At 35.2% G+C, this 12,500-nt stretch overlaps 2 protein-coding genes across 2 annotated transcripts in view; both read right to left on the bottom strand.

Moving 5' to 3' along the window:
• The window catches only part of LOC137654644 (pyruvate dehydrogenase phosphatase regulatory subunit, mitochondrial), a 660,498-nt gene that overhangs the window by 430,279 nt on the left and 217,719 nt on the right, over positions 1 to 12,500 (bottom strand). The gene's annotated exons all lie outside the window — the stretch shown is intronic.
• Positions 5,835 to 6,512, bottom strand: LOC137653993 (uncharacterized protein PF3D7_1120000-like). The gene has a single exon (XM_068387629.1). The coding sequence runs from the start codon at positions 6,510 to 6,512 to the stop codon at positions 5,835 to 5,837; it is 678 nt and encodes a 225-aa protein (XP_068243730.1).

Consider the following 12,500-nt stretch of genomic DNA (forward strand, 5'->3'; position numbering starts at 1 on the left):
ATATGAACATAAACTTGTATGATATTTAACATTTTTATTTTATTTCATTTCTATATATATCGCGATTTTCATGAAGGCCAAAATCCTTTAAAAAGCAACTGAAAGGTGAATTAGTTATTCAAAACTGCAATTAAACTGCGTGTCCTATTTTTGGAGTATCCTTTTGGAATATTTATTATTTGGATTTTGCGTAAACACCGAATATGTCCCGATGAACAATTCATATCCGTATTGCAAACATTACTTGGAGTTAGGAGCTTGTTTTTCTCGTTGCTCGTGGTCTGCATATGTGAATCCATATCTTCGGTTCGTCGAAACTCTTCAAAACATTTCCTGCTCAGTCGGACTCTGGAACTGATATTTTGGTCGCTTGACTAAAAGATGAATATACAGAGAATTCTCTTACATTTGCGACAGTAATGAATTCTGCCAAAGAGTCTTCCTTGATGTGGTAGTTTCCCAGTGTGTGTGTTTGTCTAATCGTTAGCATGACTACGTGATAACTAATAAGCCGCGTTTTACGATTATTTCTAAGACTATTCCTTATGATTGCGTTTATGATTGAGATAATTTAGGTGACGATTCTATTTGCCTTGTAGGATGTTTCCAACTATAATGTTTTCTGTGTTATTCCAAGGATAAAGGCTTACCGTCTATTGTTCTCGAGGAAACTGTAATTCCAAATGAGTATTTTGTGGAAAGAAGAGCTTAAGATAGACGTATGCGTTCAGATGTACATCATCATACATGTATTTTCGCATATCGTTTTTCCCTTATCTTATTCTTCTTCAAAAGGAGACTTCTTTCGTAAACACAAACACAATGAACCAACAATATATCTTGGTGTTTTGTTCTTCATAAAATGTGTAGTCTTACGAGTACAAATGATATATGAGAATGCTCTTTTGTCCCAACAAAGAGGTTTAGCTTTGATAAATTTGCGCAAGGGACATTAGTGACTGTGCTAAATGTATGAAGCATTTCTTCTGTGGGGGGGGGGGGTATAGGAAGGTAGGGGCGTTTCCCCTTGAAATAAGTAGGGCTCTGCAATCATGGTCATAAAGTTCCATTTTGTCGGAGCAAAACCCGCAGACTTTTGTCCTTCGAAGCGTATTTCGTAACTGCCACAAAAGAACTGAATTTTATGAAGGAATTTGCATTTTCAAACAGAGCCAGCCATTGAAAGGTTCTTTTCAGGGGGACAGAGGTCGCATTTAACGTGACTTTAAATCCAGCGGCGCTTTGGAGCGAAAAGAAAGCCGGAGGCCACAAAAGCGTTCGTCTGATTTTCATCGAATAATAACATTGGCTGACAAAGGCATCATACCAGTGGTTTGGCTTCAAGGCAGAGGGAGCAATGTCTGAATGGAATGGAACTCGTGGCAATAAATCCAATCAATTACTTAATCTCAATTGGAATGGTAAGTATTCGTCTGATTTCTTGGGTGTTTCAAGGGCAAATTCCCAAGTTTTTATTTCATTAGCCGTTTTGATTATGGCCATAGAAAGTTTATTTGTGAGCTTATGTATTTGGATGATGTCCGAAAGTGTTTGTGTATGATCTCGAGTGCGCGTGTCTGCATGTGTGCCTTTGCGTAAGTTTTACTTTCACAAAAATTCCACATATTCAACATATGACCTTACATGCAACGATATTCAACACACAAAATCTCAAGACTTTGTATTTGATGAACTAAAAGTTGCAAGATGGATGCAGTTCATACCTCGTCTCTCTTTCTTGCTTTCTTGTATTTTTTTTATTGGGAAAGTATATTATTATTACTAGCTAAGCTAAAACCCTATTTTAAGAACAGTAATAGCATTAAAATAGATCTTTCATATATAACCTATAAAAAGATACTTATGTTAGACTCTTCAACGTAAAAACATTTGCTGCAAGGATCCGGTTGTCGAACCTGCATGTCAAACGGTTCGAAGAGGTGGAGTTAGTCACAAATGCATAAGGTTTGGGTACAATGAAGCCCCGCCTACAAAAGTCAGGCGAGAACAGACTCTCTTCGAACCATTCGACAAACGTGTTCGACAACCAAATACACCATTCACACGGTCGAACATCACTTCAAACACTTATCTGTCGGCCAGCGTTCGACGAATCGTTCGACCGTGTAAACCGGCCTTTAGCCCTCTAGTATTTTGATGAAACAACGGGGAAGGAAGATGGAGGATTTTATAGTCCAATTTCATAAAATCTCAAATTTTGGCTTTTCTACGGTACATACACAGTCACGCATATATATATATATATATATATATATATATATATATATATATATATATAAATATATATATATATATATATATATATATATATATATATATATAGGGCTCAATTCCAACAATAGCTAGATATCTATTTGAGCACGTAAGTGTGTTGATTTTCATCCACACATATTATATATATATATATATATATATATATATATATATATATATATATATATATATATGTATGTGTGTGTGTGTGTGTGTGTGTACTCTAAAAAATTAAAGCCAAAATTTGAGATTTTAGCATCCAATTGGACACAGCTTCTCTCTAATGCAATTTTCATTGAAGGCGATAGCCTTAGTGTTGTCAATGTGTTTCCTGCAAGAATCTTCATATTTCCTCAACATCTTTAAGTTTCCAGAAGTAATCCTTTGGTTTAATGAACGATGACTATTTCTTTTCTTCATACTTTATTCACTACAGCACCGATTCGACAAAACTTTATCTAACAATGATTGTTGGTTTCCATAAGTTTACAATTCCTTTTATACATCAGCTTCTACTAATATTACGATTAATTATGCAGAGATTTCATTCTAAAGAAATTAGAAAATTCTAAAAATAAAAAAGTTAAAAAAGAAAAGGTGAAAATTTTCAAAATTCACTGATCCTTACATTATGAAGAGGATAATAGTTGATTATATACTTATATACATATATACATAGAGGATCTAGGACAACTGCCCCCGAGACAACTGCCCCCAGGACAGTTGCCCCCCGACAACTGCCCCCAGGACAATTGCCCCCGTAGGACTACTGCCCCCCGGAAAATTGCCCCCCATATTGCCATTTACGTAATTACTTTATAGTAACAATTTACGAAGATATTCTTCCTAATTACATATTCGGTCATTGAACAAATAATTGTATCTATTTCCTAAATTTATTACCATTTATGTAGTTATTTCCTAATTAGGTAATCGGTCGTACGATTTATAGTTTATTTTCGAAAGCTATCGCCAATTGGATAATTCTGTATAGTCAAACAAATATTTACAAAAAAAAAAAAAAAATAAAGTAAGAAGGATTATGTGTCTAATCAGTCGTACGAGTTATAGTTTATTTTCGAAAGCTATCGCCAATTGGCTAATTCTGTATAGTCAAACAGATGTTCACAAAAAAAACGCTATCAGGATTCTAGCATACAAATAGCAAACATTGTGCTAGATTTTGAGAACCACGATGTATTGGAATTTTTGAGATACATAGCCCACAATTTAAAATTCTAGTATTTAAATCCCTTTTCAATATTTCTGCAACCCATCTATGTACAAATTTTAGTATATAATGTTATCTTTTTAAAACATGTATTTTTTTAAATCATGTCTTTTTTATTAACAATAACAAAACATTAGTTTTAATAATTATTATGTATTTTTATTTTTTACACCATTGTCCAGTGGTTTTACTAGGGTAATTGTCCCGGGGGCAGTTGTCCTACGGGGGCAGTTGTCCTACGGGGGCAGATGTCAGGGGGCAGTTGTCCGGGGGGCAGTTGACCGAGGGGCAGTTGTCCTGATACCATACATAGATATATGCGTAAATACAGAATGCACACTCCGACTTGTACCACTATATAGTTTATCCATGTCGCTTTCTGCCTGATTACTCTTTATATATGTTTCAAGCAAAAAGCGACATGGATAAACTATATATTGGTGCAAATCCGAGCGTGCATTTAGTATGTGTGCGCATATACAGTATATGTATATATATGTATATAAGTATATAATCAACCATTATCCTCTTAATAATCTAAGGATCTCTGAATTTGAAATTTTTCACCTTTTCTTTAACTTGTTAATTTTTAGAATTTTTGATTTTCTTTAGAATAATCTCAACATAATTAATCATAATATTTATAGAAGCTGATGTATAAAATTAATTGTAAACTTATGGAAACCTGAAATCACTTGATAAAGACTAAGTTTTGTCGAAACAGTGCTGTAGCAAATAAAGTAAGTAGAAAAGTAATAGTCATCAGTCACTAAACCAAAGGATTAGGTCTGAAAACTTAATAAAGCTGAGGAAATATGAAGATTCCTGCAGGAAACACATTGACGCCACTAAGGCTATCGCCTCCAATTAATGTGTGTATGTATATATATATATATATATATATATATATATATATATATATATATATATATATATATATATATATATATATATATATATGTATATACATATATATAAATATATATATATATATATATATATATATATATATATATATATATATATATATGTATATATATATATATATATATATATATATATATATATATATATATATATATATATATATATATATGTGTTACGGTAATTTTGGAAAATTGGTCATTTTACAAAATGGAAAAGGGCCACGATTTCGGTCCATTTAAAAAATCATCAGTATCATCGTTGGTAAGGTTACAAAATGTCCAATCAGCAAGTAGTTAATCTAACCTAACCTATATTACTTGCTGATTGGACATTTTGTACCCTTACCAATGATGATGCCGATATTTTTTTTTTTTTTTGGATTTTTTTACTTTTTTTATTTTTTATTTTTTTTTGGATTTTTAGGTTTGTTTTTAAGTTCACAGCACTAAACTGAAAAATTCAACTGAAACTTACACTAAAAAATTCTACTGAAACTTATACTAAAAAATTCAACTGAAACTTATAGTACAAATATTTTTCCACTATATATATATATATATATATATATATATATATATATATATATATATATATATATATATATATATATATATATATATATAAATTATATATAATTTTTTTTGGATTTTTTTTTATCCTTTTTTAAGTTCACAGCACTAGACTGAAAAATTCAACTGAAACTTATTCTAAAAAATTCAACTGAAACTTATACTAAAAATATTTTTCCTCTATATGTATATATTTTTTTAGATTTTTCTATTTTCTATTTTTTATTTTTTTTTTATTTTTTTATTTTATAATTTTTTTTGGATTTTCATTTTTTTCATGTTCACAGCACCAAACTGCAATGCCCGTTCCTTTACACATTACGATGATATCCTTATTAATAGTATTGATTCCCCTGACGATGTTGATCCCTTCTTGGTCTTTGATTGTACTGACGATGATCTTCCCACCTTGGGCGTACTTGATTATAATGCCAACGTTGGTTCCACTGCCCTGGCTGATGCCTTGTTGGCTCCTGACGATACCACTGACCACCACTCTTTTCCCAGTGATCGTATTCCTTCTTATGGCGTAGCTCTTCATCATAATCTCTTCGGTTTCCTTCGTCCACTAGAATAAGTTTAGCGTTGACCACCTTTTTGTACTTCTCCTCGAATGCATCCTGAATGAATTCGGGTTTGTCCAGATGTCTGTCTGGATGGAACATCATAGACAAGTCCCTGAAGGATCTTATAATTTGTGCCTTTGTGGCTGTCTGTTCCAAACTCAGAATCTCATAGTGACCCTTTTCTTCCCATTCCTTCTGCAATGCTTTAGTATCTTCTATGATTTTTAGAAATTTCTCTGATTTCTTAATCTTTACCGTTTCGAAGTCCTACAAGGCAGCGTCGAAAATGCCAAGTTTGACGAGGTGCCTTCCTCGTAACATATACGCTTTCCATCCTTCCAGACCTTTCTCGATAGCCATTGAACAGTCCAAAACAATATCCATATGAGGAGGCTTCTCAGTGGCTGAGTTTGCTTCAGCCCGAAGGCCATGCAGAAGAGCTGTTTCTTTTCCGTAGTGCGTCTCCATACTCAAGGCTTCGGTGAAAATATCTACTGCCTCTTTGTGTCTGTTATTCATCATCGCAAATAATCCAGCCATCAATAAACTTTTCCTCTTATGTTCATCCTTATTCTCAGCTCTATGAACTTCCGCCTTCTCAGCTACCAGCTTCTCCTTTTCTGCCTTCAGTTCACTAACTACAATTTTCAGTTTATTCAGTTGCTCAATGTTCTTAATATGCGCCTTCTTAATTTCTTTGTTTTCAGTTTCAAGCTTCTCCGCAATCATATTTCGTTCCATTATCGCAAGGTCTTTTATTTTGCACGCAAATTCCAGTTTTTCATAATCTTGCCCCATGTCAGCTTTAATTTTCTCTCTTTCTTCCTTCAATTCACCAACTTCCTTTTTCAATTCGTTTACTAGTTCATTTTTCTCAATTTGTTCTTTCTTCACAACTTCATTTTCCTTTCTGATAAATTCCATCAATTTTTCATGTTCCTTCATCTAAAGGTCTTTTTCGACGCATTCAGATTCCAGTTTAGTTTTTCCTGCCTTTAATTCACCAACTTCCTTTTTCAATTCCATTACTAGTTCATTTTTCTCAATTTGTTCTTTCTTCACTACTCCATTTTCCTTTCTGATATTTTCCATCAATTTCTCCTGTTCCTTCATCTGAAGGTCTTTTTCGACGCATTCAGATTCCAGTTTAGTTTTTCCTGCCTTTAATTCACCAACTTCATTTTTCAATTCCATTACTAGTTCATTTTTCTCAATTTGTTCTTTCTTCACTACTCCATTTTCCTTTCTGATATTTTCCATCAATTTCTCCTGTTCCTTCACCTGAAGGTCTTTTTCGACACATTCAGATTACAGTTTAGATTTTCCTGCCTTTAATTCACCAACTTCATTTTTCAATTCCATTACTAGTTCATTTTTCTCAATTTGTTCTTTCTTCACTACATTTTCCTTTCTGATATCTACCATTAATTTCTCCTGTTCCTTCATCTGAAGGTCTTTTTCGACGCATTCAGATTCTAATTTAGTTTTTTCTGCCTTTAATTCACCAACTTGATTTTTCAATTCCATTACTAGTTCATTTTTCTCAATTTGTTCTTTCTTCACTACTCCATTTTCCTTTCTGATATTTTCCATCAATTTCTCCTGTTCCTTCATCTGAAGGTCTTTTTCAACGCATTCAGATTCCAGTTTAGTTTTTTCTGCCTTTAATCCAACAACTTGATTTTGCAATTAGTTTACTAGTTCATTTTTCTCAATTTGTTCTTTCTTCATCACTTCATTTTCATTTCTGATTTTCCTTTATTTCTACTATTCTCCCCATTTCTTCAATTTGTCTTCGTAACTTATCATTTTCAGCCTCGAGATTTTCCAAGGGAGTAGTCCGATCCTCTTCTTCCATTTTGAGTTCATTTCTGTCCAACAGATCTTCGCTTCCATGTTCCATTTCTGGAACATATTCTTCCACATCTCCAGCCATCCTCCTTCTAGCAAGCATAATTCCGCCGAAAATGACGGAAGCAGCAGCCATGCCGATGTAAAAGTTCTTGTTTCCATTCGAAAGGGCTTCTTCCTTCCTTTCTCCAAAGTCAAAATCGGAGAGAAGCTTGCCAACGAACCACGTTGATTTCAATTCCTCTTTGAATCTTAATGCTTCTGTCTCCATCTGGTGCAATCCCAGTTCGCACCGCTGTAGTTCCTCGCGGGCTTTCCACAAGCCCCCAATCCAAGGACAGCGCAGAAGCCACCTGCCGAGGAATCCATCCTGAGAGGCGACTGCACGGCAGTCTTCAAAGCGCAGCGCCTCTGGGAGTAGCCACGAAAACCATTTGAAAACCACCGACTCCTGGAGAGTTCGCAGCTGTCCCTGAACTTGTACCGTCATGTTCTCGCATGCAAGATTCTGCTCCAGAAGGGCCGATCCTGCCTTTTGAGGCCAGACGAATCTTCCTTTCAGGTTTCCGATGAGATCCATAAACATTGAAATCGCCATATTCAATAATACAGATCCAGTGACCTGAATCACCATTATTTTGAAGAAATGGTAGTTGCCGCAAAACGATCTTTCTGGAGACTTTCAAATTCCTGGAGACATTTTGGAATCACGAACTCCATCGACAAATTTCCCGGATATTTCTCTCCTCAATATTCAGAAGATGGTGTTGAATAATAATAATAATAATAATAATAATAATAATAATAATAATAATAATAATAATAATCTTCGAAGCAATAGAGGAGCCTGGAACCCTCGGAGACTTTCAAATTCCTGGAGACATTTTTGAACCGCCAACTCTATGGACAGATTTACCCTACATTTCTCTCCTCTCCATTCAGAAGACGTTGTTAAATAATAATAATAATAATAATAATAATAATAATAATAATAATAATAATAATAATAATAATAATAATAATAATCTTCGGTGCAATATAGGAGTCCGGAGCCCTCCGGAGACTTCCTAATTCCTTGAGACATTTTGGAATCGCCATCTCTTTGGGCAGATTTCCCGTACATTTCTCTCCTCTCCATTCAGAAGACGGTGTTTAACAAATAAATAATAAATGATAATGATAATAATAATAATAATAATAATATTATTATTATTATTATTATTATTATTATTATTATTATTATTATTATTATTATTATTATTATCATTATTATTATTATTATTATTACAAACTAAGCTATACTAGTTGGAAAAGTAAGATGCTGTAAGCCCAAGGGCTCCGATACGAAAAAATAGTCCAGTGAGGAAGGGAAGCTAGGAAATAATTAAACTAAAAGAGATGTAACGAACAATTAAAATACTTTATGAACAGTAACAACATTAAATTAATTCTTTCATACACAAAAAAACCCAGAAGAGAAATAAGATAGAATAGTGTGCCCACGTACATATTTGTATCTTGAAGTAGAGCTTAAATATTCAGAAGCAAATAGGATTATTAAGTTTAGATTACGATAGTAATAAAGAATGCTTTATCACAGCACAGGTTTTATTATTATTATTATTATTATTATTATTATTATTATTATTATTATTATTATTATTATTATTATTATTATTATTACTTGCTAAGCTACAACCCTAGTTGGAAAAGCACAATGCTATAAGCCCAGGGGCCCCCAAAGGGGAAAATAGCCCAGTGAGGAAAGGAAACAAGGAAAAATAAAATATTTTAAGAACAGTAACAACATAAATATCTCCCATATAAACTATAAAAACTTTAACAAAACAAGAGGAAGAGAAATAAGAGAGAATAGTGTGCCCGAGTGTACTCTCAAGCAAGAGAACTCTAACCCAAGACAATGGAAGACCATGGTACAGAGGCTATGGCACTACCCAAGACTAGAGAACAATGGTTTGATTTTGGAATTTTCTTTTCCTAGAAGAGAGCTATTATAAGTAATAAAGTAAGGAGAATATTCAGCATTCATACACGAAACGTTCAGAAAACACCTTTCTATAGAACAGATTTACTGTACAATAAAGAACTCTATCTTGGTGATGTGTACAATATAATCTTAAGACATCTTCAGAAAACGCGTTTTTATAAAATACGTTCAGTGAACAATAACGAACCTTAGCTTGATATTATCTAATATAATATTTCAAAAGACATCAAAATTGATGTCTCTGTTAATTTAAATCAGAGGACGTCGGCTGTATAATCTTAGAATTTGAAACACACCGAACAGGGCCCAATGGAAGATTTTTTTCCCTCAGTAAACACCTTTCTATTGAATACGTTTAGTGAACAATAACGAGAACAATAAAGAACACTATCTTGATCAAATGTCCAAAATATAATTTCAAAGACATCAAAATTGATGTCTCAATCAATTTAAATCAAGACGATGTCGGGTGTATAATCTCAGAAATTGAAACAACATCGAAGAGGGCCCATTGGAAGATTATTTTTTTTCCCTCAGTAAACACCTTTCTATAGAATAGATTTAGTGTATAATTAAGAAATCTATCTTTGTAATGTGTAAAATACAATTTTAAGACGTCAAAATTGATGTCCTTGTCAATCTAAATCCTGAAGACGTCAACAGTATAATCTCAAAAATTGAAAAACATCGAAAAGGGCCCATTGGAAGATTTTTTTCTTTCGTCAGTAAACACTTTTCTATCGGATACGTTTAGTGAACAATAAAGAGAACAATAAAGAACACTGCCTTAATAAAATGTCTAAAATATAATTTCAAAGTCATCATTATCAATTTAAAACTGAAGACGTCGGCTGTACAATCTAAGAAATTGAAACACACCGAACAGGGACAAGTTTCCAAAGGATCGCTGATTCCTACAAGGACCCGGTTCTTACAGAGCTATAATTACCTCGGCTGTTATTCCTCAAAAAAAAAAAAAAAAAAAAAAAAAAAAAAAAAAAAAAAAAAAAAAAAACAGTTCTCTGGCTGGAGTATCTCCTTGGTAGCTCCAAGTTCTAACGTAACATGTATGAAGTTCCTCTATTGCCTGATAATACCCTCAGGATGAAATTAAGTCTTTTTATAGTTTATATATGACATATCTGTTTTGACATTGCTACTGTTTTTAGAATGATTTATTGTTAATTTGTTCTCATCATTTATTTATTTCCTTATTTCCTTTCCTCACTGGGCTATTTTTCCTTGTTGGAGCCCTTGGGCTTACAGCATCTTGCTTTTCAAACTAGGGTTGTGGAGCTCTTGGGCTTATAGCATCTTGCTTTTCCAACTAGGGTTGTGAACCACTTGGGCTTATAGCATCTTGCTTTTCCAACTAGGGTTGTGAACCACTTGGGCTTATAGCATCATGCTTTTCCAACTAAGGTTGTGGAGCCCTTGGGCATATAGCATAATGCTTTTCAAACTAGGGCTGTGGACCCCTTGGGCTTATAGCATCATGCTTTTCCTACTAGGGTTGTGGAACCCTCGGGCTTATAGCATCTTGCTTTTCAAACTAGGGCTGTGGAGCCCTCGGGCTTATAGTATCTTGCTTTTCCAACAAGGGTTGTGGAGCCCTCGGGCTTATAGCATCTTGCTTTCCCAACTAGGGTTGTGAACCCCTTGGGCTTATAGCATCTTGCTTTTCCAAATAGGGTTGTGGAACCCTTGGCCTTATAGCATCTTTCTTTTCCAAATAGGGTTGTGGAACCCTTGGCCTTATAGCATCTTGCTTTTCCTACTAGGGCTGTGGACCCCTTGGGCTTATAGCATCTTGCTTTTCAAACTAGGGTTGTGGAACCCTTGGCCTTATAGCATCTTGCTTTACAAACTAGGATTGTGGAGCCCTCGGGCTTATAGTATCTTGCTTTTCCAACAAGGGTTGTGGAGCCCTCGGGCTTATAGCATCTTGCTTTTCAAACTAGGGTTGTGGAACCCTTGGCCTTATAGCTTCTTGCTTTACAAACTAGGATTGTGGAGCCCTCGGGCTTATAGTATCTTGCTTTTCAAACTAGGGCTGTGGAGCCCTCGGGCTTATAGTATCTTGCTTTTCCAACAAGGGTTGTGGAGCCCTCGGGCTTATAGCATCTTGCTTTCCCAACTAGGGTTGTGAACCCCTTGGGCTTATAGCATCTTGCTTTTCCAAATAGGGTTGTGGAGCCCTTGGCCTTATAGCATCTTGCTTTACAAACTAGGGTTGTGGACCCCTTGGGCTTATAGCATCTTGCTTTTCCTAATAGGGCTGTGGACCCCTTGGGCTTATAGCATATTGCTTTTCAAACTAGGGCTGTGGACCCCTTGGGTTTATAGCATCATGCTTTTCCAACTAGGGTTGTGGAGCCCTCGGGCTTATAGCATATTGCTTTTCAAACTAGGGCTGTGGACCCCTTGGGCTTATAGCATCATGCTTTTCCTACTAGGGTTGTGGAACCCTCGGGCTTATAGCATCTTGCTTTTCAAACTAGGGCTGTGGAGCCCTCGGGCTTATAGTATCTTGCTTTTCCAACAAGGGTTGTGGAGCCCTCGGGCTTATAGCATCTTGCTTTCCCAACTAGGGTTGTGAACCCCTTGGGCTTATAGCATCTTGCTTTTCCAAATAGGGTTGTGGAACCCTTGGCCTTATAGCATCTTTCTTTTCCAAATAGGGTTGTGGAACCCTTGGCCTTATAGCATCTTGCTTTACAAACTAGGGTTGTGGACCCCTTGGGCTTATAACATCTTGCTTTTCCTACTAGGGCTGTGGACCCCTTGGGCTTATAGCATCTTGCTTTTCAAACTAGGGTTGTGGAACCCTTGGCCTTATAGCATCTTGCTTTACAAACTAGGATTGTGGAGCCCTCGGGCTTATAGCATCTTGCTTTTCCAAATAGGGTTGTGGAACCCTTGGCCTTATAGCATCTTGCTTTTCCAAATAGGGTTGTAGAACCCTTGGCCTTATAGCATCTTGCTTTACAAACTAGGGTTGTGGACCCCTTGGGCTTATAGCATATTGCTTTTCAAACTAGGGCTGTGGACCCCTTGGGCTTATAGCATCATGC

This window comes from Palaemon carinicauda, chromosome 15 (genome assembly GCF_036898095.1).
Source record: "Palaemon carinicauda isolate YSFRI2023 chromosome 15, ASM3689809v2, whole genome shotgun sequence".
Lineage (NCBI taxonomy): Eukaryota > Metazoa > Arthropoda > Malacostraca > Decapoda > Palaemonidae > Palaemon > Palaemon carinicauda.

Coding starts and splice junctions, on each gene's coding strand:
- LOC137653993 (XM_068387629.1), bottom strand. CDS start 6,512: ATGAAGGAACATGAAAAATTGATGGAATTTATCAGAAAGGAAAATGAA.